At 45.7% G+C, this 26,066-nt stretch overlaps 2 protein-coding genes across 4 annotated transcripts in view; one reads left to right on the top strand and one right to left on the bottom strand.

Moving 5' to 3' along the window:
* Window positions 1–1,972, bottom strand: part of HSPA12A (heat shock protein family A (Hsp70) member 12A) — a 124,390-nt gene extending 122,418 nt beyond the window's left edge. Inside the window, exon 1 of the mRNA XM_037496559.2 lies at window positions 1,813–1,972. The gene's annotated coding sequence lies outside the window, so the exon portion shown is untranslated. The remainder of the gene's footprint in view (window positions 1–1,812) is intronic.
* ENO4 (enolase 4) lies at window positions 1,760–26,066 on the top strand. 3 transcript variants are annotated; one of them, XM_037496563.2, is made up of 14 exons: window positions 1,760–1,978; window positions 6,197–6,325; window positions 7,116–7,306; window positions 8,940–9,079; window positions 10,862–11,031; window positions 11,129–11,260; window positions 13,232–13,285; window positions 15,663–15,719; window positions 17,952–18,119; window positions 20,253–20,378; window positions 21,658–21,853; window positions 23,219–23,286; window positions 23,802–23,919; window positions 25,651–26,066. In XM_037496563.2, the coding sequence occupies exons 1-14, from the start codon at window positions 1,814–1,816 to the stop codon at window positions 25,803–25,805; spliced, it is 1,869 nt and encodes a 622-aa protein (XP_037352460.1). In that variant the 5' UTR covers window positions 1,760–1,813; the 3' UTR covers window positions 25,806–26,066. The 3 variants fall into 3 exon arrangements, with proteins under 3 accessions (XP_037352460.1, XP_037352461.1, XP_054546409.1); XM_054690434.1 differs by lacking the exon at window positions 1,760–1,978 and adding an exon at window positions 2,343–3,637 and having other exon boundaries at window positions 25,651–26,065; XM_037496564.2 differs by lacking the exon at window positions 23,802–23,919 and having other exon boundaries at window positions 25,651–25,745.

Genomic DNA, 26,066 nt, shown 5'->3' with positions numbered 1-26,066 from the left:
AGACAGACTGAGTCCCTGGCCTCACGGAACTTAGAAGACAATGGTTAGAGGGGAGACCCCAGGACCTGGCAGTACCAGCCCACAATGCTTCCAATCTTCCATTAAAACATCAAGTGAGCCAAGACCTCCCTCAGGGCTGAACTTTGTGGCTCAGGCTACATGTGGAGAAAGAGTTCAGAAGAAAAGGGGGTTGAGCGAAGAGAGCCATGGAGCGTGGTTTCTTTGAAGACATGGGACTCACCGAGGCATTAAAGGACATGGGAGCCAAGGGGGTGCTTTCCATCAGGGGGTCTGAGGAAAGGCACAGAGGTGAAAAGGAAAGCACAGCAGCAATTGCACCAGCTTATTTTGTATAAAGCCTCACGCAGCACCTATTTAGCAGAGCACATGCTCTGTCCCTGCCGGGCTGGGCTCTGCGGTGGATGTGAAGGTGACTCAGACTCCACTCCACCATGGAGGGATTTCCATCCAGCAAGAAGGATGAGACAAGTCCATGATGTCCTGCCGTACCCCAGAAAGTGATTCAGAGAAAATACTGAGGCATGAGGATCCCAAGGAGGTGCTTGTCCCTGTTCATGTAAGAATGTTTACAGAATTGCGTTTCTTTATACCCTTGGGCGCCTATAAATAACTGCCTTGTTCCAAAGCACTTTCTCACTTTATCCTATATGACTGGTGAAGCAGGCAGAGTAGGTTAAGACTGATTTCCCGATAAGCAGAATGAGGTGTCATCCTTTCACCATCTATTAAATCATCTGCTTCAGTCAGAAACACAAACAGGCAAGAGGACCAGCACCCCCTCCCACGGCGGCCGCTGCTGCAGCAGAAGCGCCTGGAGCAGAGCCCACATTAAGAAGTTGTATAACCGCAAGTGACACCTGGCAGGGGGAAGGAGGCCACGAGGGCAGTTTGGATTTAAAAGAGCTGGACACAGAAGGCCTCCGAAGGCTTCAGAGGAGGAACCCTGACCCTCTGCCATGCCCACTCAAGTCTTGCCTGTACCACCCCTAATCCCCAGGCCTTTCCCAGCCACAACCATCCCCTCAAGTGCACCCCCCAATTTCTCCGGCCCACAGGGTTCTTGCCTTCCACTGATTTCAGCCCACTCATGTCCCTGGGGGCCCGCACAGGCCTTTCTGCCCTGGACCTGCTCTCCCAGCCCGCAAGCTGCTGGCCCAGCCGGCCACACTCCACAGCTTATGAAGGACAGACCCCCTGAGTTCTTGGATCCCTCCCCCAACGTGGCCAGCCCAGCACCCGCCGCCACCCACGCCAGAGGAGCGCCAGGGCCCTGGGGTGGGGGAGGGCCCGACGGCCAGGACCCGGGGCGGGGGAGGACCCCACGGCCAGGGCCCAGGGGTGGGGAGGGTCCGACGGCCAGGACCCGGGGAGGGGGAGGGCCCCACAGCCAGGACGTGGGGGGGTAGCGGGGGGGAGGGCCCCACGGCCAGGGCCCAGGGGTGGGGGGCGCCCTACGGCCAGGGCCCAGGGGTAGGGGTGGGCCCAGGGGTGGGGAGGGTCCGGGCGACCCCCCGAGCCTGAGTCCCAGCCGGAGGCCGGGAAAGCGCCAGACGCCCTTCACGAGCGGGCTAACTATCTCCTCCTCCGGACAACCGCGGGGAAGCGCCCGTCGGGGGTGCGCGCCCGCGAGCCCGGGCCGCGGACCTGGGAGCCAGAGGCCCGCGCAGCCCGAGGAACCCGGGGCCGGAAGCCTCGCGAGATCTGGGGTCGGGCTCTCGCAGTGTTGCCTAGCGACAGGGGGACGCTCGCGGGCCCCCCAGCTAACGCCCGCAGTCGCCTTGAATCTCCTACCATGGGGGAAGACGGCGGCCCGCGCGGCTGTGGGGGCCCTAGGGAGCTGCAGAGGCTGAAGCAGAGGGCGCTGGAGTACTACCGGGAGAACGCCGTCCCGCGCAGGCTGGAGGAGCTGCTCAACGCCACCTTCCACCTCCAGCCCGCCGACGTCTACGGGCACCTGGTAGGGACCCGGCGCGCACCCGCTCCCGCCCGCGCCCGCGCCCCCCCGCCCCGCGCTGCGGCAGCGCCGTGCGCATGCGCGCCAGGACCGCGCACGCGCCGCGCCGCGGGCCGGGGTCGGCCGCGCCGAGGGGCCTGAGGACGCGGCCGGAGGGGCAGGGACTCTGGGCGGCTGGGGGGCCGCAGCCGCTCCCGGGGGCTGGCAGGCGCCGGGGTACCCCTGGCGAGTCGGCCCTGCGCGCTGGGGGCTGTTTGAACCCACATGTTGGTGCCTCGTGGCTCAGCCCCCCGACAGCCGCCTGCTGTTGGCCGCGGGAGGGGCGCCCCGCCTTTGCTGCCCCTTGACTTCGGCCTGCCCGAGCGCCTCAGGCCCCGCTGGGCGCCTCGGCTTCCAAGTTTCACTGGGGCTTCAAGCCTCTGCTGCTTGGCAGGGGCGCCCTGCCCTCTCCGGGTGCCCACCCGCACCCCACCAGCTGCCCCTGAACTGCAGGGCCACTTCAGTCTTGCCCACTTGGCCCTGTTCCCTGTGGCATTTCCAGCACGTGTCGAACCTTTCCCAGGCAGCTCTCCCGTGGAGAGCAGGGCACCTTTCCATAGAACCTCCCTAGGTGTGTGCCGCTCTCCAGAAGGGTTCGCGTCTTGGCCTTAAGCGCAAGCATTTGACACAAAGGCAAGGGTTTCCTTGCCGCCAGCTCCCAGACAACAGAGGGAGGCCGTGCCTTGGGGGTTGGCACCGAGGTGAGGCAATATGGCCACACCAAACAGTGTGTCAGTGCTGTGAATATGCACGCTGTGTTCCCCGGCTTCAGTGCCCCATCTTGTAGAAACAGGTGATACAGAGCATGTCCCCTTAATGTTTATTTTCCTCTTTCATGTTTGTATGGAAGTGAGGGAGTTGTCACTGAGTTCCTCATGCCGGTGTTTCATATGCCATGTCATTCAATTCTAAATGATTCCTCTTTTACCAATAAAGAAACCGTATCCCAGAATTTAAATGGTTTCCCCAAGGGATCCAATGAGTGACAATGAGAAATTTAATGAGTCAGTTCTGGGTCCAAAAAGAGTGCATGATACAGGCAAGATACATGATACACTCAAGAACTATTTGTGGAATGAATGTGATTGAATTCCATTCTCATCCCACTGTCTCCCACTAGAAAAACTGTCCAAAGTTAACTAGTCCAACCCCCTCCCCCAGCCTGTCTCACAGCTACATAGTGCAACAGCTCAGACTAGAAATGCAGACTCTTGTTCTCCAGTGTAATGATCTTCCAGCCGTAGGCAGCTAGATTTGGTTTGTCAAGCCCTCTGGGGGCATATACCTAGATTAGAGACACAAGCTACTGATACATAAAATAATTGGCAAAAAATAAAAGGGCAACATATGGCCATATGCTAGACTCAGGAGCCACTGCTATATGCTGGGTAAAGGAATTCCTGAATGTGGAAGATCCCTGTAGGCTGTGGTAAAGTTTTGGCATGGACTTTGAAGGATGTTCAGATCTTGAGTGGTCCAAAAGGCCACCTCCTTTTCATTTCCTTAGTCACTGACCTAGTCTCTGTCATCCTTAGTCTCACCTAGTCCCTCTTCTATTGTTCCTAATATTCAAGTCTGGCATCATCCTCTGCTCAGAAGCCTCCTATGGTTGCCCTTTGAATGGTGAGTAAGATGGAAAGCCTTCTCTATGAGTTCCAGTGCTCCTCCTACCTGGGAAGACAGGCTTATATCCCACCCCTCACTCCTCCACTAAAGCCTGAAGGGTGACCGACTTCCCTGCCCTTTGTCCTGTTCACTCTAACTGAAGTATTTTGACCTCCTTTGTCTGCCTGATGAAATACTCCACATCCTCCCAAATGCAGCTCCAGGATGATTTCCTCTATGCTTCTCACGCATACAAAAGGAATTCCTGGACAGGGAAGATCCCTGGGGGTGGGAACTGAATGGCTGTTGAGCATCTATTGAATAGAGACAGTTACCTTGATGTCCCTCAGTGACCCATAACACCAGTATGAAGTAAGCCCCTTGGCATAGATTTCAGACTTGCACATATGATCAACAGTAACTTGAAAGGCATTATACAACAGCTTGGTAAGTATATGAATATTGAGGTTCATTGTCTTGGAACATTCCTTCTTGGAAGATTGTCATCTTGCTGCCAGAAGTCCTGCTGAAGAGAGAGAGATCAGGTGAAGAGAGGCCCCACAAGTGTGAGACCCCCCAGGATAGCCTGGGAGACAGGCAGATGCCCAGTGAGAGCCTGGATGGCTCTTCCAATCATCCCAACTGAAACATGCAAATGAAACACCTTTGATACTGTGGTCCCAATCAAGCCTCACAGGAGACCGTGGATGAAGAATTCCACAGTTGAGCCCACCCCAGATGGCAGAAACATGAACAAATAAGGGGTTTAGGCTACAGAGTTTTGGGGTGGTCTGTTACAAAGCAGTAGATAATCAAAACACATTATCTTGGGCTATTCATTTGCTCATCTATGAATTGGAGTTGATACCACTCATTCACCTTATACAGTTATTTTGAGACTTGTTTGTTGCTGTTGGGGTGTAACTGACATAAAAATTACATGTTTCAGGTATATAACATAATGCTTCATTATCTGTATATATTGTGAAATGATCACCTCAAGAAGTCTGGTTCACATCTGTCATTACCCATAGTTAGAAAATTTAGGGGTTTTTTTCTTGTGATGAGAACCTATAAAATCTACTCCCTTAGCAACTTTCAAAGGCACAATATGGTATTATTAACTATGGTTAATATTATATTTATTTTATAACAGAAAATTTCTAGCTTTTGACTCCCTTCACCTGTTTTGCCTTGCCCCCTACTTCCTACCTCTGGCAATCGTGTTCTTAGAATTTAATGTTATAACATGCCTGATGATTATTAATTATATAAGATTTAATTAATGGAATCCTAATTATATACCAGGCCCTGTGATACCAGGCAACTGTGAGAAACAAGACATAGTAACTCCTTCAAGGTACACATTAAGCACTTGAAAAAATATTTGTTTGTTTCATCCTTTACTGTGTTAGGAGTGCAAGATGTAGCAAATTATAGGGCCTTGTTGAATTGAACTCCCGGTAATACACAAAGGATATACTACATATTTTTCCTATCCTAATTCTATCTAAGCTCTCTTAGACATCTACTTTGTAACATGCAAACAAAAACATGGGTTCTCATGAAAGGGCCTTTGCTTTAGTTCTACTGGGGCACCACTCTTCAGTGGCATGTGATGGGGTTAGATGGCCCTTATGTAGGTTGAAGTCATTAGGTTTTGAACTGAAAGCTCAAACTGAAGATTCCCCCACTTCTTCTACCCTGGCCTCTTCTCCTCTACGTAGAAACACCATCTGAATCTTCTCATTCAGGCCCCTTTAATGGGCCTTCCATCTCGGTCTCATTATCTTTCTTCCATCTCTTTCTTGGGTCACCTCCAAGTGGTTCCTGCTTTAACGCATCAAGGCAACTGCTATGACCAAGGTTCCAACAATCCTTTTTGAACACATTGTTCTATTCATGAACTGATAAGTGAAATGTGGCCTCTGCATAAGTTTTCATGATTAAAATACTCGATTCCTTGCTGGAGGAATAAAAACTGGCCCACTCAAGATCTCTTCAGTTGGAGTACATGACAGTGTTGTAGAGAACCATGAACTTCAGCACCTTGGACAGAAGGAGATGTTAGGGAATTGGGCTGACTAGAGAAGGGCAGTTAAAAATCAAAATCGACAAGCAACTATAAGCCAGAGACACAGTAAGGGGGGAGCGGGGAGAGAGGTAGGAGGGATTACTGTCAAAATAAGGGGGAATAGGAAGTGTATGAGGACTATAACCAAGATGAAAAAGCATACATTGTGCAAAAATGAAAAATGATGTAAAAAATACGTAATATAAAACATTTTTAAAAAGTAACACAGGGCCTTTAAGTGACGAAATGGATGGGGCTGTCTACTGACAGTCAAAAGATAACACATTCTACCAGAGACCAACACTTGGCTAAGTCCAAATCTTGGGACATGAGGAAAGGTAGGTCTGAAAGGGCGAGGCTACTCCTGGCACATGGAGGATACTTGGAGAGGTTTAGTAGAAACCAGAGTAAATGTTTGATCTTTCAAAAGTACATGAATGACTTTTGAAGATAAGTGAGATGTGATTACATGACATCTGTGCTTTTTTGTTTGTATCTTAAAGGCAAACTGCTTTTCTAAACTTGCAAAGCCTCCCACCATATGCAAAGTAGTGGGGAAAAGTGTCCTGGATGGACTGGCACTTCCAACCCTGCAAGTGGAACTATTCTGCACCATTCAAAATTTCCCCAAGGTATGAGGCAGCATATATGTGTTCTTATCTCTGTCCTGGCCTCATTTATTAGCATTAATTGCCTAGCATTAATTTATTAGTATTAGTTGTCTAAACTGTGGAAAGCTAATATTTTGAAATTCTGTGTTTATAAGATACACAGGAAAACACATGCAATTTGTAGGTACTCATGCACATAAAAGCATGACTCAAACACTCAACCATGATGGCATCATTTGTTATAATTTTGGTATAAATATGACATGCTAAGACAAAGATGACCCAAGATGGAGAAGGTAGTGAGGGTAAACATAGTTTCAAAACTCTGACATTAGAAATATGGTGAGTTCTACAAATCTACAGAGAGGTTTATATATTCCTGTATTTGTGTAAAGATTTACATAGATTTGTAGATATGTAGACTATTCTGCAAAAAGAAAATTCATTTTAATAATTTAGACTTTAAATTGCTACATTTTTGCTAGCAATAATTTTGCTACAATCTCTGGGAAGAAAATAAGCAGGATTAATCTGTATCCTTTGAGAAGGAGTGATGAAAATGAAGTTCAATGTAAGGTTTTTATAAGGATATTTTCACAAGGTAATAATTTTAAATGTTCCTTGACGTTGGATTCCACAGTGTTTTCAGCAGATAAAAATATCTCAAAGAAAATTATATATTCTCGTTTTCCCTTTGAAATCGGTGATAAAATATCATGCATGTTAAAAGCTAAATTAATTCAGTTTCCTATTTTCTGCAAGAAGTAGGGGAAATGTAAAACATTTGTATCATTGCTTGTATTGTTTTCAGAACATATGTTCTGTGGTGATCGGGACTCATTTCGAAGTCCACGAGAACGCTTCCTCAGAGGCAGCCGAGGTGGAGGAAGCAGAGAGGTCCCAGGCCGTGAGCATGGCTGTGCAGTGGGTAAACGGGGCCCTCACCGAGCAGCTTCAGGGCATAGCCCCCTCCAACCAGGCCGAGGTGGACCAGGTGCTCAGGTAAACCCTCCACTTAGAAATAGGTGTCAGCATAAATAGACATGTTCTTGCCATTTCAGCTGCCAGTCCAGCAGATGTGTTGTAGGGGCACAGATTGAGAAGTCACTTAAGAAGCACAATTGAGCATGAGAAGTTGGTTTTCCCTCTGAGAACCCTGCTACTAAATTTTCACTGTGTAAGGCTACCTAAGACCTGCTGGCCTCCTTTTGTACCTAGGACGCAGTCAAATTTCTCAAGAAAAGGATGAAATTCAGAATCTAGATGACATCCTTTCCCTCTCCCCACTTCCTCACAAGCCACCTTTGAGCTCCTCACATCCTGATATAGAGTCACAGTGGATGGAGCTTATAGTCTGCCCTCCAGACACAACAAGTCTTCCGGGCCTGTCCACAGGTGACTCAGGAAGTGTTTACTGGACTGTGTGAGGCTCGCCCAGTCAAGTCTGGACTGACTGGCATTGCTTTTTCTCTTGTGCACGTCCAATGCTGTACCCTCACATGCTTAATTGTGCACAGCATCACATTTTAGTTCGCACCAGTTATTTCATGACCTTTGTAAAAGAAAACTTTTTAGACTGGTTTTTGGCTTTCTTGAAGTTACTGAATGATATTGCACTTCTTCCTTTTTTGTTTGTGTTTTGTTTGTTTGTTTTACCTGCTATTATCATTTCCTTAGTTTTTCTCCCAAGTGTTCAGTCATACATTCTATTACATTCCTTTTTCCCTTGACTTTTCTCTCCCCAAGCCTCCCATCTGGACTGGTTCCTCTCTAGACTTAACACAGAGAAGCCATAAAATAGTCCTCATTGTTCTCCTGTTTCCTGGATTCCATCTCTTCCTCTTCTTAACTTGTTGGATGACGTCCTTTAAAAGTAAGGATGAGGAAGGGCATGTGGATATAAAGTTTGGAGTTCTTACATGCATGGAAATGGAAGCACATCATGCCAAAGGCTGACAGTTTAGCTGAGTATAGAAATCTCATTTGAAATCTGGTTCTCTCAGTATTTTAAAGGTACTGCTCCTCCGGCATCTGGATTATTAATCATTCTAAGGGAAATCAGGCTCCCATGACTTTGTTTTTTGTTTTCTTCATTTTCTTTTCTCTGCCCCCCCCCACCACATTGGAAGCTTTTGGTTTCTTCTTATTCAGGGAGACTGCAATCTTATCTAGATGTAACTAAGTGGGCCTTCCCAAAGCATTTCTTAACTCCTCATTTTAAGATTCCCCCTCCCACTCAAAAAGTTCTGTACATAATGCTATATTTCACTATTCTTAATTCATTTTGTTTCTGATGATCACTTATTCTGAACGAAAATCCATTAGCCTTTAGTCAAATTACATTTTAAATTTTTACTTTAAAAATACAATTAGGCTCAAAGAATTTTAAACATGAGTACCTGAAATCTTGAAACATTTATTTTCAAGCCAAACTTTATTTCAGCTCTTAAACATGGCTTATAAGAGCATCATCATTTTTTGATATTGGAAGTGGAAGATAACTTGTTCTGAAGTCATTAAAAAGCAGACTTTATTATTAGGTCTTAAATGTTAGGGTCAGCTCTAAAACATAACCAGAATTACAAGCGATGTTCCTAAATGACCCATAGTGAAGTCATGTTTTCTTGTCCTTAAGGATGTTCTTTGAAAATAAAGTACAAGAAGACCAGGAGAGAAGAGAATTGGAAAAGAACCTGGAAGATTCAATGGTGCCTGTTTCTCAGACCCCGCCCCCTCCACCTCCACCTCCAGCCAAAAAGAAAGGACAAAAGGCAGGTCAGTGGCTTCTCATGCATGTGTGGGGAAGAAGCTGGTGGCGCAGCTGGGCTGCCTTTTCCAGGTAGACTCACTTTGCCACAGAATGAGGTTGGGCTCCCACCAGGTGCCATCCATCTTTCTGCCAGCTCCCTGCCTGTAGCCACCACACTGGGCGAACAGGGTTCACCCCATCCACCCTCCATTTTTAGTGGTAAGATGAAAAGTTCTCTCACCCAGACTTGAGAACTTACCCAAGTGCACTGAACAGTGGCACTGCCAGTGGTGGGGAAGGAGAAAGTGGCACAGGGAACCTCTAGGTGCAATTCAGATTTTCCATTAGCTCATCGAAAAGCCACTCCATATTTTAAAGATCAACGATATCCTTTGATATAGATAACCAATATTTCTTAGTCCTATGTAATATATTAAAAAAACTTTCTTTTGAAAACTTTGCTATTTTAAAGCAAGTACTCAAAGCTATCACAGCCCCTTTCTCCATGCCTTCCACCACATTGCTAACCTCAGCCCCTCCAGCATGTTCCTTATGGAGATGATGCTCGTATTGCAACAGTGTCTTGTATGTCTGTCCACCTAGAACATGCTCTCAATTTAACATCACAGTGCCTCACACAATGCCAGGTGCAAACTAAGTGTCCCCCACAATGGAGCTTCCATTGAATAAGAACACTCCAGAACCAGAAAAGGACCAAAGAGACCATGGAGACAAGGTCTCCTAACTCACAGATTCAGATGCTGACACCCTGGGAGCACAGTGGAGCTTCCCAAGGCTGAAGTATCATCTGAGACCAGTCTGTCAGAGGGTGGGCACTGCCACCGCTTCACTAGAGCTGGAGACCAGGGATGTTCATTTGGTGGTCGCTGTTGACAGAACCTGGAACTTAAAAGAAGGGGATAGTCATTTGCTAAACATTTATCATGTACGAGGTGCTTATTCCACTTACCTACCTCACCAGGCTAGTAGCTGTGGGGAAGGAGAGGACAAGAAGGCACTGGGGGCAGATGATGGACTCTGGTACATGAGCAGCCTGAGTGAGAGACGGGGAGTACCCTGGGTGGGTGCCGGGTCTGGCAGGCACTTCTGATAGAAAAAGACATTGGGTTGGGGTTGGCCAGAAAGATGACTAGGTAGATGGGCACATGAAGAGATACTCAATAGGAAGTCACGTTTGCCGGAGCAGGCAGGATATGGAAAAGCACAGGCTCTGGAGGTCCGAGTCGGGCTCCATCCTCCCTCTGTTCACTTTCTGTGAGGTACTGGGCGCTTCTTTTCATTTCTGCAAGCCCCAGTTTCCTTGTAGGTGAATGTGGGATGAGGGTACTACCTCATAGGATTGTCTCTGGACTTAGTAGTCAATGTCCTAAAACTCAGAGAGCAAGGCAAACTCCATGACTAAGAGGTGTTTGAGCTTTGGTGTTTGAGCTGTGACAGCGCACAAAACCTTCCTGGGGGTTGAGATGGAGAGCATGTTGTTCCGCCTCAGTTTGCAGCCCTCATCCCGCACCCCGTTTTTTGTTTTTTTGTTTTGTTGTTGTTTTTTTCCTGAGCCTTCACATCTGTAAGTAAAGCACTGAAAAAATGTTTTATTGCAGCCAAATTTCCCAGAAGTGAGTCTTTGAGCAAAATTTCTGTTCCCCGCTCTGTCTCTGGTGATTTCTCTCACTCTTCTGCGCATCTGGCCTGTACCCCGGTTCTGGTGTGAAAAAACAAAAAATAAATAAATAAGTGAATAAATGAATAAATAAATAAATAAATAAACTTAAAAAAATTTCTCTCTCCAGGAATGAAGGACTCTTTTGTGGAGAAGCCCATCCTGCCCGCGGAGCCCACCGAGCCGGTGCTGTGCGGGAGCATGGCCATTGGCGCCGTGTCACTCGCAGCCGCCAAAGCCGGTGCCATCCTGGACGAGATGCCTCTGTACCTCCACATTGCTTCACTCAAGTGCCCGCAGGTTGGTAGCTTTCTCTTCTGTTACTGGGAAGAGGGCGCACGAGCACCCCCTCACTAAGGAGCTCTGCCCCTCACACCCCGCACTCACCCTCCTGCAGGAGCCGCCTGCAGAGCTCACGGTGCCTCTGGCGATGGTGTCTTTGGTCAGCTGTGGGAAGTCATCCCCCGGGAAGCTGAATCTGATGAAGGAGCTGATCTGCATTCCCCATCCTGGATTATCAGCTAAACAAGTACCTTACTTTATCCCAAACTATGTTGTCTAAAAATATATAGTCCCCTAAAAACTATGGTTTTCAGTGTAAGTCCCCAAGGCTTAGGACACCAAGGGAGAGGGAATTAGATATAAAGTGAGAAGAAAGTGTTTTGGAAAATCAGGGAAAGTGGGAAGAAAGCAAGATCTCAAAGTGAAGGGAGCAATTCATTATATATTCACTGAGGCAACACTGGTTACCAACGCTGTTTTTGATTCAGCGGTATAGGCGCACACCTCTCAGATGTATGTGACTTTATCCAGCACACCACCAAGGTACGCACATCCTCCACCATAATCCATGGGTCTTCTTCTCCCTCTACGTCTCCCCGCTACCCCTCCCAATCTGGCAGCCTCAGTTCTGAAGTCAAAATTGGTTTGGTTTTGTCTGTTCCCTGGTTTTGTTTCTCTGTATACCACACAGGAGTGAAATTATCCAGTGTTTGCCTTTCTCCTTCTGACTTATTTCACTAGCAGCATCCCATTCTGTTCCCTCCATGCTCTTGCAAAGGGCCAGATTTCTTCTTACTCGCTGAGTAGTATCCCATAGTGTATATAGACCACATCTCTTTAATCCTCTCATCTGCACTTAGGTTGTTTCTATAACTTGGCTATTGTAAATAGTGCTACGATGAATGTAGAAGTGCACATATCCCTTTGAATTAATGTTTTTGCTTTCACCAGGTAGATACCTAAGAGTGGAGTTGCTGGATTGTATGTAGATCTGGTTTAGTATTTTGACAAATCTCTGTACTGTTTTCCACTGGGACTGGACCAGTCTGTGTTTCCACTAACAGTGTGTGAAGGGTCAGGAGTGAACACAGTTAGACCACCTCAGATCTCTGATTCATTAAAGCATGAACTCATGCCAACGCAGAGAGAAGCTCTGGGCCAGAGTCGCCCACCTGGTGCCTGAAGGTATCATTTGGGGGCGTTGAGAAAGCTTTAGTTAGCAGTCTGCACCCTGAGGCACCAACAGGAGGGAATTGGCAATTGCCTAAAAGCCCATTCCATTAAGTAAGAACTCGAGGGTCATAAGATTGCCTGGAACACAAACTAGGTTAGTGCATATTTATGGACCATGGAATGAAGGCGTCCTTAGTCTTATTTTTACTACCCATAGGCATGCTGATTGTCCCTGCTGTGCTTCAGAGGCCTGAGTAATTCAATAGGCTTCTTTCAATCTTCATGAAATCTTCTGCCCATTAGACATTAGGGGGAACTAAATGTTCATGTCATATAGAGAATGTGCTCAGACAAAAGTATAGGAAGCGACATCTTCTCTGGTGATAAATTGAATGATATGTTATCTAAGCTAATGAAAACCATTTTTTGAAATCTCCAAATGATTTCTTCATGATAAATTCTTTTAAAAAAGAGACTAGGCATTACTTCATAATTTATCAATGTGAAAAACTAGATTCGTATCTGGCTCCCCATCTGCCAGACGCTGCTCAGCTCCTGGTGCCAGGCCCTCCTCTCCTCTCGTTCCTATGGGCTGTGCTATTTGGATGCCAGAGCATTCGGCATGCCGTTCCTTCTGCCTGACCAGATCCCAGCTTCCTCAGAATACACTCTTCTATTTTTTAAGTGAAAGAGGATTTATACAAATTCAAACACTTTGATTCAGAATCCTTTGGTAATCCCTGACATGCTTCGCAAGAAAGTTGGTTCAGAGTGGAAGAAAGTGAGGTTAACCTAATACCCACCAACTAAACTGATCAGCCTTGAACAATGAAGGGAGGACCCTGAAGAAGAAGAAACTCTTTCATATTCAACTAATAAAAACTGAGGGCTAAGATTAACATTTAAGCTGGTTTTGTCTACTCACGGGGATGCCTTATCAGGGACCCTACAAAATCTGATTTAGAAATAACCATGTGTGGTATAAGTTTTTATGTTTAAACTTTCTCCATTGTACTTGTGGGAATCATGGTTGTTCTACTTCCAGGGTGTGGAGATGCTTCTGGAAATTCAGAAACAGATTAACAAAACAATTGAAATGGTAAGTAAAGAGAATGAATGGTTTCTCATTCCTAATGCTTATATACCTTCTCGTGTCCAATGTAGCATTCATTATGGGAATAAGTCAATATTGTTCTGACCAGGATGGAAAGTGTATTCACTTGCTTTGAGTTTCCCACATGAGCTAAGCTTGCATGTTCTCTCAGAGGCTGTGGACCTAGTTTCTAATAATACTTAACAATCTCATCTTGATTTCTAAGACAGCTGCCTCTATGCTAAGATCACCCCTTAGGATTTGCAATGGAAGGATTTGGCCCGATACAAAGGGAAGTTTGGTATAACGGTCAAGACGCAGACTTGCGCCAGCTTAGAATACAGTGTTGGGGCAGACATGGGCCCCTGGGTTAGCAGGCCTCGAAGGGGACTCACAGTGCAGGACAAGAGTCAGACATGGGCAAATGCACCCTGACCTTGCACTCTGAACTGCCGTTTGCCAGCTGTGTGACTTTACAAAATCTCTGTGCCATAGGTTCCTCAGCTATAGAATGGGCATGAGAAAGGCCCAATCCCCGGGGGCCGTGAGGCTCAAGGAGAGGAATCACACAGTACTCAGGGCCCAGCAGGCCCACCAGTGAGAATGCACAGGGCGTGTGGTGAGAGCAGAAGTACAGAACCCAGCTAAAAATGACCGGACATTCCAGTTGAGATTTCTGCAATCGTCAGAACTTTCGGATGTTTGTCGATTTTTCCATTTTACCAGTAGTTCATGAATGTATAAATTCAAATACTGGTAGAGCTACTTACCTGCCCCACCCCATTCACTCCCTACCCCCACCTTCTCTGGCTGTAGCTGCCTTTAGAAATGCAGTGAGTGGCTTCCAGCCTTTCTTTTGTATTTATACCGATAGACAGGCGCACCAACAGATGGTATGTTTTGGGTTTAAAATATAAAATTTGTGCACAAATCACTCTGCAGATTGCTTTGCATCTTTGCCCTTTTTGTTGATGTGTTCGTCCTTTCTGACATCTCGTTCTTATGAAAAGGCTCATTCCATTCTAAGTGTTACACACGTCCCCCTCTCTCATGCTGCCTGCCTTTTAACTGTGTTTTTTGGAGTCATAGGGATCCTTTTCTTTTTAAAATTTTGATGTGGTAAAATGTTTCCATCTGTTCTTTAAGGCAGTGATGCTCAGCTGGATGGGCAGAGATTTCACCCAAGGGGTTTTTGACAATGCCGGAAGACATCTTGGGTGGTCTCAGCTTGGAGTGACGGTCTGCTGGCATCTAGTAAGCGGAGTTCAGGGATGCTGCTAGACACCCCACAACATGCAGCCCTCCAGAGCAAAGGGGTCTCCAGCCAAATATCAACCATGGGAACCTTGCTTTAAGGCATTGCTTTTTGCTCTCAGGCTGCTTCTGCAAGACCATGTTCCCTGGGTGCTGGGCACACAGGTGCTTCTTTTTACCCACTTACCCCCAAGTCTCAGCTTCTTCAGAGTCCCCTTCCCCCTCCCATCACCCCACTTCCTCTGGGAAGAATCTGAATCCCACCAGTTCCTCTCACTAGACTGCGCTCTCAGACACAAGGCCAGGTTTGCCTGCACCTCCCCGCCCAGCACGTCCATTCGCTTCCCAAGTATGTCCCTTCTACCAGATCCCAGTGACAGAAACAGGATCACCACCGTGGGCTGACCAATGTGAACTATGGCAGCTCCTGAAACGCAGCCCAGCTCCTGGGGAGGCAGATGCTGGGATTGAGGTGCATCCTGTACAAAGGCCACGCAAGCTGGGGCCCTAACGTCACTGAGAAGAAAAGCAAACTGGAACGTCTATGCTTTTCTTCTCCAGTGATGTCACACAGGCAGATTCGCCAGGGTGAGTGGCTCTTGGCCAAAGGTCAGATCCCACCTGCAGGGGAAAGTGTTTGTACTCTGAGAATGTGCAAAACAGGGCGTGGGGCCCATAAATACAGGCCTCACAGTGCTGTTATACTGGAGAGTGAGGAGGGACTTGGTAACCTCCTATAAAAACAAGTTTGGCTCACACATGTGCTCAGAAGATGAGTGACTGTACTTATTTCTATGAGTAGAAGTGCATGAACACACACGTGCGCACGTACACACACACACACACACACACATCCACCTTTGTGGTTGGAGGCAGAGTATAAGGATGCACTAAAGGGAACACATGCCTGAGTCTGAGAAATAATTTGTGGTTTATAATAGCAGGCACCATCTCTGGGGTGGAGTGGGGGGCAGGGGAGGTAGGGAGGGCAGGAGAGAGGGAGAGATTGTTCAGTGCCACTGGCAAGGCCCCAGAGCAGGGGACAGGCCAGAGGACCTGGAGCTCTGTTGTCAGCCACAGACAGGACTTGAAAATCCCAAGTGACATGTCTTCATCTTCTGTCCCACAGCCCCCTCCTCCCAAAGTAGAGACGAAAAAAGGGCATAATGGAGGCAAACGAGGTCAAGTGAGTACATGTGTTTACCAGACACCTATGTGACAACTTTGCTGATATATTCCCTGTCCCTTTTCCTCTCCCATGTTATTTTGCTCCAGCCACTGGGACTAACACAAATGGAATTGTACGCTGATCTGTTCTAACAGCAGGAAGCCAGGGGTCCCCCGAGCTGATAGCATTCTACGCCCTCCTCCCTGGCAGCAGGCTGCCTGGCCATCTCTGCCAGCAGTTGTCTGGACAACTGAGTAATAGGATTACACTGGATTACCCTAGAGATGAAGTGTTTGGGAGGTTGAAGTTTCCTGATGACGGAAAGGCTTATAGGATGTTTTAGATTTTAATTGTACTACCACCAAAGAGAGGAGGAAAAGACACAAAAAAATGGCCATTCCTTTCATCTGGTCTCCAAAAGCTACTGACACACCATTCCAAGGAACTGCGTTGGAGCTCAGATTTTGCCAGGAGGGTCAGCCTCCATTTTCCTTGTGAGAACTGGCCACACTGCGGCCAGAGCTTTGAGGAGGGAGGAGCTGAATTTAATTAGCCAGTGACTGTGGTGACTCTGAGAGATGGAGTAATTCTGTGTCTGCACTTCACATCTTCTATAGGCTCTTAAAAACTGTGACTTTAAGCAAAGCACCTTGTAACAAAAGCAGATTCTTGAATAATGTTGATTCACGTTGAGCAGGATTGAGTTTTACTCACTGGCGTTAGAATGAAATGGTGTTACTGGAACATCTGCTGGACACCTTACTCTATGTCTCAACTTAGAGCGACATAGTTAGGACAACCAACAAGAACCCTGGAGACAACAGGAAAGGATGAAGCCTCTGCCCAGTGCAGCACCTGCTCCAGGGCCCTGCCATCACCAGGCCTGCCTTGACATCAGGGCCCTGAGTCTGCTGAAGTCACGAGCAGGAGGGACTGGAAGGAGAGGACTTTGAGGCCTCGTCAAAAATGGGAGAACTATGTGCATAAATCAGAAGGAAGGAGAATACTGGATACCTAGTCTGGGGGGTGAACACCGCCCTAACGTGAAAAAGAAGAGGGGATGGAGACAAGCCACCAGGCCTCAGAGCTGTGCCCATACCCCAGCAGGCTGTGTACGTGTCCTGAGAAACTCAGCCAAGACCAGCCCTGCCTGTGATCAACTTTACTTCTACTATATCTTTTTCTTTCTTTTTTTTCTTACTAGAAACAGGTTAGATGATAGAATCTAGAAAGGCAGCCATCCCAGAACTGGAGTCTGCAGTTACGATGGCTGGGTTATTATCTGTTCCAAGTTATTTCTGTCTTTCTGAAACAGTTGCTGCTTCCTGGGTGGACAGAAGGAATAGATGTATTTACTTTATATGAAGTGCTAAGAATAGTGCTTAACATTTAGTATACATCCAGTGATGCTTTCAGTTTAAAGACTGTGTGTGACTCAATTGAGTCACAAAAATGTCCCCAACTATTCCTTTGCCAAGTAAAGGAAATTGACATTAAAAACATTGGATCGTTCTTATAACTAATTAGTGCTTTCACCAATAAAAAATGGGATATTTATACCAAGGTTTATATTTGCCCTTGAATCTGATAAACACACACACATACACCCTCTTACACCCTCAAAATTACTGATATTTCTTCAACTTATGATTGCATATTCAAGATTGATGGTAATATGGTCACCTCAAGGCTGACCTTGAACGAGAAGGGTATAGATGCCTTTCTTTGTGCTCACTTGGGTCCTCAAGTCTTCTTCCACTGAAATCCATCCTTTTAGCTTTTTAAAGTAACACTTTTCCTGCAAGGAGGTTAGACTTTTAAGTTCCAACAGTTACATTCTAAAGTAAAATGGAACATAGAAAAGAGCAGGTTTGATGGAGATAGACAGAGTCAAAGACAGGCAAGGTCAGAAATTGACAGGGTCAGCCTGGAGATTCACTGACAGGGTAGCAGTGGTGCAGGTTAGTCCACCTATTGCAGCAGAGCCAATAAAGAGAAACAGAGGTACACTAAGAGAGAAATATGTCCTCCTAGGTCAAACTAGGAAAACTTGGGAGTATTCCTTCCAGATATCGCAGGGCCATCATGTGCCCAAAGGGATGCAGAGATGAGTGGACCCTGGAAGTAGGATTGAGAATCAGGGGACGTCATCTTTAGAGAACTCTGACTGGATATAACATATGTCTACACAGAAGCACCAAGAACCGCAATGTGGGATATTTACACATGCCGTTCCTTTTGACCTTGCAGCAGCTGATCACTGGGAAGATGTCCCATCTTGGCTGTCTAACCATTAACTACGACACCATAGAGCAGCCATTGCTCCTCATACAAGGAATCTGTGCCAACCTGGGGCTTGAACTGGGGACGAACCTGCATCTTGCCATCAACTGTGCTGCCCACGAGTTGATGGACTATGTAAGTTTCACTCCAGAATTTTCACTTTGGGGAGCGGTACCATTGTGTTCATAATAGAACCCAAAAGAAGAGCTTACCAGTATATTTTCCAAGCACCCTATTTTTAAACATTTAGTATTGTTTGAGGGACCCATATACAAATGGATTTAAGAAAACTGAGTCAGCTGAAGAGCAGAGGCTAACATAACCATGCTCTTTCAAATAACGGAAATGTCATAGTAATTTTATGTAGAAATTCTGTACCAAAAATGAACAGAATGGGTTGCTTACCTTGCAATCATGAGAGCTATTGAAAAATAATTGAACAAACAAACTGGCATGTCTTGCTGAGTTCACACAGCCATTTCGTTGGTAGAAGCTGAATTTGTCAAGCGTGAAAGTATATTAGTTGTAACTGTGACTTGATATGACTTCTAGACACACAGTTCTTGGAGTTTTTGCTGCGACTCCCATTTTAAATAAAAGACTATTCCCAAGTTATTGGAGTTTATGGAGAATATGCCTTTATCCAGGTAAGCCCATCACAATATAATTTTATAAGCTACAGCCTAGGATAGGAGGTCAGTTTCAGTGTTGAGATTTCACTGGGGACCACCCCCCCACCCCCGGGTAGGGAGTTATTTTAAAAGGAAAGAATAGAAAACAGGTTGATTAAAAAAAAAAAAAAGTTGCAGTCCTTATTTCCTCAGGGCAATTAGCCAGCAATTCATCTTTAAACTTGGGAAACTGGTTCATTAGGGAAGCTATTAGGAATTTTCAGTCTTAAACACAGTCACACTTTCTACTTTCAAATACACAAATGCTGAGTCCAAAGTGCCCAGCATACTGACTTGCATTTATGGGGACTTGGTAATTGATGTCAAATTCAAGGGCCATGACCAAAATAGGGTTCTGTTTGATTTGCTGTTCTAACTTTCAATGTCAAAGGTAAATTTGAGTGGTATATAAGAACCCTAGTTTCAGCTGATTTCTAAATGTTCTTTGCCTTTTCTAAAGAAACTAAGCTCACAAAAGAATGTTTAATGTAATTTCCCATTTTTTTTTACATAATGACTGGTTCCGAAGCATACCATTAAGGAAAATAATTGCATGTTTTCATCAGGAACATATACCAAGAACTGTGGCTATACTGACTGCTTGTGCTAACTAGAACGGGGAAGGGTTGCTGCTATTCAGTAAAATGTGCCAGCTTGACATCAGATAATTCTTACAATAATGTTATTTCAAAGTCATTGGCATTTCCTCATTGACAAGATAGGACTCTAAAACTTAGCATTATGGAAATCTGAAAGTTCTTGCTGCTTTTTGATGTGGGAAAAATATCAAATCCTGACAACCGCGGACTTCTGAGGAAACTGCTCAGTGCCAGTGGAGTCCATTCAGTTAGCGGCAGCACAAGAAGGCTGGTTAATGAGCGGCCATTCTGTCCTGTGGCAACATCCTCGTGGCCCCTGGTGTCCCGGGTGCCATCCACATGCCACCCACAATACAGATCTGGAGGTCAGGGTGCTCTGTTTTGCAGAGACCACACTAGGTCCTCCAGCCTGTTCACTTATGTACTTTGTGACTTGGGGGGGTTTCCAGACACCAGGTGAGTGGGGTTGTACAGTCGTGACATGCTCCCAGGGGAAGAGGCACCTTCACATGAATCACTTTACATTTCACATTGGTTGTCAGGCTCCCTGACGCCTAACATGCCTTTCGAATCTTAGAATAGTCACAGAGGTGGAGACAGGTGCTTGTTCACTGTAAGGTGAAAGCTGGTGGGAGGGTTGCATGGCCAGTCTGCTTGTTTTAGGAATGTTATTGTCCATCCACCCAGGCAGTCAGGTCTCCGGCTCCACATCATAAACCCAAGAAGGGACTCCCTCGCACTCTGTACTTGCACTTGGCTTCTCGTGCAAAGGCTCCCTCTGCAGCAGCAGCCAGAGCTGTGTGTGGCACCAGGAGGAATGCAGACTCCGTTTCTCAAGTTCACAGTGACAGTAAAATGCCAAGAGTTCTCCTGTGAATGTGGCCCAAAGCGCATGTTTTGATCTTCTGTGTGAAATGAATGACATCGAATTTTAGCCACACATTTAACATTTGAGGAATGTACGATTTGTTCTTTAATATCTTCCTTTCACTTCTCAGAGTAAAGGAAAGTATGAAGTGATGACGGGGACGTACAAATCGGCGGCTGAGATGGTGGAGCTGTACGCGGATCTGCTCAACAAGTTCCCCTCCATTATCGCCTTAATTGATCCTTTCAGGAAGGAGGTAACAGAACGCACCTTGAATTTTATAATAAAACCTTATTGTTTGGACCTGTCATTGGAAATGTGTTGTAATTTGCGCTGGGGCTGAGTTGATTTATTCCGGCATCTGTGAGAAAAGGCACTTACTAAGCAAATGAATAGCGTAAACACAATTACGTAGGAGTGTGCCCGTCCACAGAATGAAACAAGCTACTCCCCGGGCACTTCAGGAGTACCTGCCTGTTTACGAGCCGCCGAACGGATGGAAGCCGAGCCTGCTGTGCCAGTTGGTGCCTCAATAGGTTAATCACATATCATTTTCAAGTGCTCCTGGAAACAGGACTTCAACTAGGCCAAAAGCTTTTGAACCTAAATACGGTTTCTATATAGTCATAAAAGTAACAAAGCTGTCTTGAAACATTTGTGATACTGAGGCTGGGAACCTGTTGAAACAAGTGCACCTAGCAAGAGCTGTGGACGTACCTGGGAGACCAGCTTTCTTCCTGAGCCACCTAAACTCCCAAACTGCAATTCCCGAGTTTATGAACTGGAGAGCCATTCGACATACCAAACAGATAGATGGCCTCTTTGAGATAACTGTTTACATGAGGGGTGGGGGTGTCAGGAAGAATTCTGGGTCTCTTTTACAGTCCCAGGAGCTCAATCCCTCTTCTTTGGGGGAGATGCCACAGGAGCTCAGTTCTTTAACCTTCCAGGCCTGTCTCCTGAAGCCTGTCCTGGCCTCAGCCACTCTGAGTGTGGGATGACACTCTTGATCATTCTATTTTAATGGGACAGCTTAAAAGCACAATGCCTGAGACTTTGTCTACCCTCATTTTAAAAATAAGAAGCATTTTGTTTCATTTGGTGGTTTCATCAGTAAAACATGGTGTTGTGAATGAGGACCAAGAATCCTGGCAGACTCATTTCTTTCAGCTATATACCAGAAATAACAGTAAAATCTTGTGACCAGCCAGTCTTCACCAGCATCATGGATAACACAGTTGATGGGAACAGCCTCCATTTCAGTAACTCCAGACTTAATGTGGAAAATAGCATTTAATGTTTACTAACATTTAATTCACCAGATCTTTAAGCTCAAATGTCATCACTTGACGTTTCTGTTCCACCAAGCTTGTTAATTTGTGTGGCTGTCGTTCAGGCTTCATTCAGCCACAGATGCAGAAGACTGGATGGTGTATTTTAGAAAGGTAGATGGCTTTAATTGCTGCTATGTGATTCCTGTGGCTCTGTGATTATGTTCAACATATCATAACGATAAGCTTCCAATGTTCACCCAGGACGCTGAGCAGTGGGAAAGCATCTGTAACGCCCTTGGCTCCAGGTGCCATATCATCGCAGAGACTGCATCCAAAAGTATTTCCAAACTTCTTGAGGATGGAAACATCAGCACCCCCAAGTCCAGCGGGCTGATCATAAGACACACAAATCAAACTACGATGTCGGACTTGGTGGAAATAAGCAACCTTATTGACAGTGAGTAAATGTACAAATCGGAAAGACAGGGAATGAACTGAATTTGTTGATTGACTTCACGATGTCCCTCGAACAGCCCTAGTCCAGATCATCCCTGCTGTACAAGGTGGCTAAGGTCACTGCCCTATCAGCGTCACATGACACCTGGGGTCCCACTTGCCCACAATGGCCTTTTTCAATTTCTCAGAAAGTTTCGACTCTTTACCACCCTGAGGTCTTTGAACATGCTTTTGTTTCAGCCAGAATTCTTTGCCCTGCACTCTTTGCATGGGTAACTCTTCCTTCAGGGCCTCCTGTCTTAGGTGAAACCTCTCCAGATACACATGCCTCCCCTGCCTCCCTGGTCCTGCCTGGTTGCTCTGAACCTTTCTCATAGCAGATTATAGTTTCTCTTTGAAGCACCAGCCACTTGCACCATTAGTGAATGTCTGGTATTCCCCCCTCACCCCACCATGGCACACTCCTGCACGTCCATGGGAGTCTTGTTTACTTACGTACAGCTCCTGACACATAAATGTCATGAGTGGGTCTCAGGAACGAGGCTGAAGGCTAGTCTCAGAACTGGAGCAGGACCCAGAGTTGACTGGCAGCAGAGGCCTGGGTGTGCTGGAGGATGGAGCGAAATGCCTTGTGGTTCCTTGCCCGCAGCCTGCCAGTAAGGCCCAGGCAGGGCTGGCCTGTAGGTGGAAGGCCTGGGGCCTGGCCTTTCCTCCTGGGCTTCCCTCTCAGCAGGCCTGTTAACTTCTTGTTGCTGCTGTAGCTCCTCTCAGACACACCCCACCCCATTTGGCCTGTTCTGTTTGCAGACTAGCAAATTTCAAGAGGTTTTGCAAGCCTCAAATGACTGAGAAAATATTATTCAGACTACTCTTCTAACAAGTAAACATCTAGGATGATAGATTCCCTTGAATAAGTCTGTGAGCTGAACTGTGAAATCCATTACTCAGGCGCCAACTCCCCCCTCCAATCCCCTTACACTGACCACGTATTGACTCAAAGATGCACATTTTTTCTACATTGAACATGGATGGAATTGATCCCATCACACAGCTTTGTCTTACGAATATGTCAGTCTGGTTGAACACTTGCCCCGTTTGGTGGTATTAATGGTGCATCTCATAATCAACTTGATGAAGCTTGGCATTCATTTAGTATTTAGCATCAAAGATACCAGAAAGGGCTAAACAGATAAAACCAGGGTAATAAAAATGCAGATGTTTGGATTAGAATTCTTAGTGGCCTAATCACTGACTCTTTATAGGAAGGTTTTAAATCTCTGGCAAATTTTACATGTTGCTCCCAGAGGCAAATATATGCATGCCATTCCTATACCACATGAACTAAAAAAATTGCCTCTGCTTAAAGGTAAAAGGCGCATCACCATCTTTGGAAGTACAGAAGGAGAATCGTCTGATGACAGCCTTGTCGATTTGGTAAGTGCTGAAAGCTGGTCAATTGCAGAATTGCCAAAACACTGCTTTTATCACGAATTGGTATTTCAGAGAAATGCAGTCTTTGGTGGAGAAAGTCATGTAACCTTTTATGAAATAGACTTGCTTCCTGCCAGACAGCTACCTTTTGCAAAGAGCTAATCTTTGAACTTTAAAAAAGAAGAAAAATTGAAGTCCTGGGAGAATGATGAGCCCACTTAAATGATGGGGGTGTGCTCTTGCAATCTTACCTCCTAAAATGAAGTGAGAAAGGCCAGAATGTTCTTAGCTAAAATCAGCAGCTGACCTGACGAGTAAAGCATCTGCAGTACAGTCACACCGTATCTTTACTTTCTGCCACTCTGGGCTTGAAAGCAGGCCACTTACGTAAAGAGAGAAAACTAAGTTATAGGAGAAAAACCAAAACAGCACAGAGTGACCGTGTCTTTCCTCCCGAGAGAATTATGACTTAGCAAGACATGGCTTCCCAATTAAAGTAAGTTATTTCCTCCCTTCAGGCCACTGGACTCGGCGTCCGGTTTGTCAAGTTGGGAGGTCTTTCTCGAGGCGAGCGGGTGACTAAGTACAACCGCCTTCTTACTATAGAGGAAGAACTTGTCCAGAATAAAACACTGGGTATGCGCTGCTTTCTTGTTTTGTTTTTACTTAGCCATGAATAAGAGAACAAAGATTGGAAGAGGGGGCATAGAAGCCCCCAGCAGGAGGGCAGGGGAATCCAAAGACTATGAATAAGTGCTGACAAAACTAGGATGGCATTTGACACAATGTACATTGTTGTCTTAATGGATTATCTATTTACCTGAATGTTTAAAGCCCTTGTGAATAGGCAGCATGATGCTTTTCAATAGAATTAATTGATAGGAATCTCCAAGCCTTCCTTTTGTTATGGTCCAAATTATACTTACGGGTTTCTCCTGATTTTTTTCCTGAAGGCTCTTGGAAACATTTTTTTTTTTTTTGGCTTCTGACAAATAGGCAGCATTTAATTTTAATGTTGCAAGAGCTTGTACTATGGTTTTAGAGAAATGAACTGAACATTTATGAAATCAAACCTTTATAAATTTGCCTGGGTTGAAACACTTTGTGTATTGGCTAATTAGAGAGAAATACCCCAAATGTGCATTTTTACTTTACATTACTGACTGTGAGGGCCAAAAGTAGGTAAACAGCTCACAGAGATAGTTCAAGACAGGAATAGTTATTATCATTGTAATACTGAAACTAGTTTGTGCATATATCTTAGAATAGACTGAATCAATACACTGAAAAAAAAGTACATGTTACTTAAGCAGTGTTGACAATTAGGATATTAAATATTCCTGGATGCTATAAATGAAATCTATTAAATGAGATATATATATTATAGAATATATTTGGAGCATGCCAATTACTGGAGATGAAAACAAGGGCGCCATCTTACTTTGCAACTCAGTTATGCATAAAAGAGTCCAGTACAAATTGTGACTATAAATTTATCATGTTTAACATATGCAATGAAACACATCCTTAGATGCATAAAAAAAAAAACCGTGACTTTCCGTGTCATGCAAACAAAGGGCAGTATTGTGTTGTATTGTTTAGTGTGTTACATATGGGCTTATTTTTCACAAATAGATATTCTAGAGTTCCTTCACATGGCCTGATCATTTTTTTATGACATCTTGCCATGTGAAAGCCTTAGGTCCCTTAAATGACCTATGACATTCCAGTCAAACTTCACCACAAGGGAAACAGCTGCTTCAGGGCATCAAAAAGCACTCTTGTGACCAGAGGCCCAGCCCCTCCCAGGGATAGCACAGGTTCTAAGCATTCAGGAGCATATTAGCAGGTTAATGAGAATCTCTAGCATTCACAGTGGTCAGTAAACATTAAAGGAGCCCCAAACTAGAAAAACAAATCTTTTCACTCCATTTTTGAATAGGAAAATTTGCCCAAAGCTCAGCTGTTAAAATACTCTGACTGACATCATGGACCTCACTGGAACAGACAAGGCTGGGCTTGCTTACTGGCCCGGAATGGAGAGCTGGCACTAGGCTATGTCCATGTGGATGCCAGCCTTTCCTCCAATTCATCTTGTCCCTCTTAGCCTTTTCTGCTAAGCCTCCGCCCAAGCCCACTGCATAGCACCAGTTCCAGAATGTTGTTTAAGGGTATAAGGAAAATTCAACAAAACAAGTGAGTGCACAGTTTATGTACAACTCCTCCATGGCATGGAATCTGCTCTACTGTTGATGTGACCCCTGTGGCCTCTAAAGATGGCCGCCCCACACCACGCAACAAATAACATCCACTCAACACTGTAGGATTAGACGGCAAGCTTTATTGTGGGTTTTTTTTTTTGAATAGGTTTCAACGAAGAACACACATTTTTTGACTTGGATGAGGAAGCCGAGAAGGATGCTGTGACACCCGAGGCTGCTGCCTTTGTGGCTGGTGAGATGACCCAGCCCCTGGAGCCCATCTTCCCCACAGAAGTTGGAGAGGAGGCAGCCCAAACATGAGCGTCTTTGGGTGGAGCTGTACACACTCCAGTTTACACCCACCCTGTCCATACCAACAGTAGTTACAGACAGGTCAATATGGGTGACCTCTCTATATTGGTCTTGTGCTAAAACTTCACTACCTTGTAGCTCTTTTTACTCTTTGAAGTTCATTGTTGGGTAAAATAAATGTATAGTATTGGTGCCTGCATCACACATGTGAACTCTGTCTTGCAGTCATCACATTTCCATGGGAATCTGTTAGTAGACCAGCTCTCCTGT

This window comes from Talpa occidentalis, unplaced genomic scaffold, assembly GCF_014898055.3.
Source record: "Talpa occidentalis isolate TD23 unplaced genomic scaffold, MPIMG_talOcc4v2.1 talOcc4.8, whole genome shotgun sequence".
NCBI classification, from domain to species: Eukaryota; Metazoa; Chordata; class Mammalia; order Eulipotyphla; family Talpidae; genus Talpa; species Talpa occidentalis.
Note: the sequence above shows the minus strand (reverse complement) of the source record. Positions and strands in the feature narration are given on the sequence as shown.

What these genes read in the sequence shown, in the direction of transcription:
- ENO4 (XM_037496563.2), top strand. Translation starts at nt 1,814, where the DNA reads ATGGGGGAAGACGGCGGCCCGCGCGGCTGTGGGGGCCCTAGGGAGCTG. An exon ending in CTTCACTCAAGTGCCCGCAG is followed by an intron (nt 11,032 to 11,128) that starts GTTGGTAGCTTT and finishes ACCCTCCTGCAG; the next exon opens with GAGCCGCCTGCAGAGCTCAC. An exon ending in TGTCCAGAATAAAACACTGG is followed by an intron (nt 23,920 to 25,650) that starts GTATGCGCTGCT and finishes TTTTTTGAATAG; the next exon opens with GTTTCAACGAAGAACACACA.